At 40.7% G+C, this 2,905-nt stretch overlaps 1 protein-coding gene across 1 annotated transcript; it reads right to left on the bottom strand.

Moving 5' to 3' along the window:
• Nucleotides 1-1,139: 1,139 nt before the first annotated feature.
• Nucleotides 1,140-1,904, bottom strand: LOC117321279. Its single transcript, XM_033875756.1, has one exon. It carries the CDS (start codon nucleotides 1,902-1,904, stop codon nucleotides 1,140-1,142), a length of 765 nt encoding a protein of 254 aa, XP_033731647.1.
• Nucleotides 1,905-2,905: the final 1,001 nt, after the last annotated feature.

Genomic DNA, 2,905 nt, shown 5'->3' with positions numbered 1-2,905 from the left:
ACATACGCTTGTCGCATGGATATCAAGTGTCCGCCGACGATAACTACATGTACACTATTCTATGAACGATACATCGCATGGGCATCTAGTGCCCGTCGATGCTACTACACTTCATAACAAAAATAATTAGGAACTCTCCTTTCCCTCTCTCTCATACATTGAAAGTCATTATTTCGAGGAATAATAAACATGTATGCAGTTATAAAAGTAAAATCGTTACATAATGTACACAATGTGATCTACTCAAAACATTATTAAAATCAAACTAATAAAATGTCATCATGTTAAACAACAATATGACGAGTATCAGACCCTCACTCAAATAGAATAAACATAAATCTAGAATAAAAAAATGGGCGTGAAAACATTTACAGCACAAAGTATGGGCAGGGTATTGCCCGACAATGATGCCGTTTTATCTAAGATTAGAGTGATACAACGTATGGGCAGGTATTGCCCGACAATGTACTCTCTACACTAATTTATGAACAATACATCGCATGGGCATCTAGTGCCCGTCGATGAGAGCATACTATTAGCGTTCCCGGGGGTTATGTTTTGTGTGGATATAGAATACCCAATAACAAACCCATTCAGGACGCTATTTCCCAACTAAACTATTCGTAATACTAACACCATATTCATAATAGTGGAACAAACATAAATTCATTTACGTAAATGCATATGACATTTCAAGCTTAACATTTAGGATATTCTCTAGCAACAATGATGATGAATATTATACTTCTATGAAATTTATAAGTACATACATGGCGATAATAATCACATAGATGGAATATCGCGGGTTCGTATAAGGTACGAGTCCAATGTTTTAAACACATTTTGTGACTACACAAATCACGGTAATGTAATTCATTGAATGTCCGTATTTTAGGATAAGTATTAATCCTAACGTTTTTCACACACTAACGTTAGTAATAAAGTTAAAGTCACAACAGCACGATATCCGGAAAGTCACAGTTTATATTCACATCACAGTGGTGTAGTTTCTTCAAATTAATATAATCCAAAAAATGTCCGTTTTATAATTATAAACCAAAAGGTTCTCACATCGTTTTAAATAAAATGTACTCCAATGAATGTCACAGCTATAGCAGGAATGTAATTCAAATTAAAGTTCACTGGTCTAAATCTTCAACATCTTCCGCGTTTCTGGAATATTGTTTATCGGAATGTTCACTAATTTCGTCCTTTAAGAACGTGAAAAAACTGTTCCAGTCGACATTGTATGGTGGAACTTGTCGACCATTACACCTCGCCTCGAAAATTTGGTTTCTTTCTGTGGTCACAGAGTTTCCTTCCCGTACCGTGCGGGTCATTAATTTGATTGTGAAGGTTTCCTCAGAGAGAATCTCTCTCCTGTCAGACACACTACAGTTCTCCTCCTCGTCATCGAAACTTGACGTACCGTCATCGAAATTATTCGGCGAATGAGGAGAACTTGGTGTACTATTCATAGACTCTTCTTCTGGTTCACTCTCCGAATTAATCTCGCATCCATAATTGTCCCTCGGACTTCCGACAGGTGTTGGATAGCCCATGGCCTGATCCGGGATATGTGGTGGACTCTCTGGACTGGAAATTTCCTCTATTAGGTCGAACAACGACTTTGTGGCGTTATCATGGTTGTCCCTTTCTAAATGATTGTACACTGCATCTTTTGCCATTCCTCTAGCTGTCTCAATGGATAACTTATGAACCCTCGTTAGGTGAAGTTTTAGGTATTCTGTTCGTGTGAATGACCGTTCACACCCGTCGATGTGACAGTATTTGACTTTGATGTTATCGGCATGACTAACATTCCGGTGACGATTGAGGTTTCTTTTGCTTTTGTATATTTTTCCGCAGTCTCCGCATCTATGTCCTTTATCTTCCATTTCCATCTTGTGTGTGGCTTAATCTTTGTATCGAGCCGGTAACTTTATCTGTCTTGTTCTAGTGGACAATACTCTCTCTGTTTTGTTTTGTTCAGATTTCCCTGCCCGTTTTCTACGTATCGGGGGGTCTGGATCGACCGCCTCTGTTGGTGACGGACACTTTGATGATCCGTATACCTCGTGGTCAGTTGACTCGCCGCCCGACGCAACCTCCGATAGACCACTGACATCGTCATCAGTGCCCAGTTTGACGTCTGGGAATACAGGTGTTGGTGATGGTGGTGTCTCTATGGGGTTTTTGTACCATGAGATTATCTTTGGTCCACGATAGGCTTTGATATTATCTCCATGTATAACCACCCCGGGAATGGTTTCCTTACACTGTATTCGGAAAAGGACGTCTCCATATCTCTCTGTTATTACCCAGGGATCTGTCCAATGTCGTGAGATTTTCTTCTTTCGTCCTGGAGTGTTGTCGGGTTGATAGCGCCAGACGAGTTGTCCGATTTCGTAAGAATGCGCTTTGACGCGCGTGTCGTATTGTTTCTTTTGTCGCCTTGTCTCCCTTTTTAACTGCTGTCGTGCTATTTTGTGTGTCTCACGGAGTTTTTCTTGTAAATCTTGAACGTATTCAGCTGAACATTCCATTCCTGGGTCTTGTACAGGTGGTTCCGTCATGACGTCCAATGGTAAAACCTATCTCCCTACCAAACACCATACGTCGCGGCGATATATTTGTACCGCTGTGAGGTGTACTGTTGTAGGCCATAGCGACAAACGGCAAATGTACGTCCCAATCCCTCTGGTTTGTCTTCACATATTTCGCCAGCATATCTTGAATAGACCGATTCATGCGTTCCACCATACCGTCCGATCTAGGATGTAATGGCGTAGTCCTGGATTTGTGCATTTCTAGTAATTTGCACATTTCAGTGAAAATGACGCTCTCATATTGTCGGCCTTGATCTGAATGGATTTCTAAGGGACACCCATATCGTGTTATCCAC

The sequence above is a fragment of the Pecten maximus genome, unplaced genomic scaffold, assembly GCF_902652985.1.
Source record: "Pecten maximus unplaced genomic scaffold, xPecMax1.1, whole genome shotgun sequence".
Classification (NCBI taxonomy): domain Eukaryota; kingdom Metazoa; phylum Mollusca; class Bivalvia; order Pectinida; family Pectinidae; genus Pecten; species Pecten maximus.
The sequence above is the reverse complement of the archived record's forward strand: the minus strand, read 5'-3'. Positions and strand labels throughout refer to the sequence as shown.

Excerpts from the sequence above, each read along its gene's own strand:
- LOC117321279 (XM_033875756.1), bottom strand. The coding sequence starts at position 1,904 with ATGGAAATGGAAGATAAAGGACATAGATGCGGAGACTGCGGAAAAATA.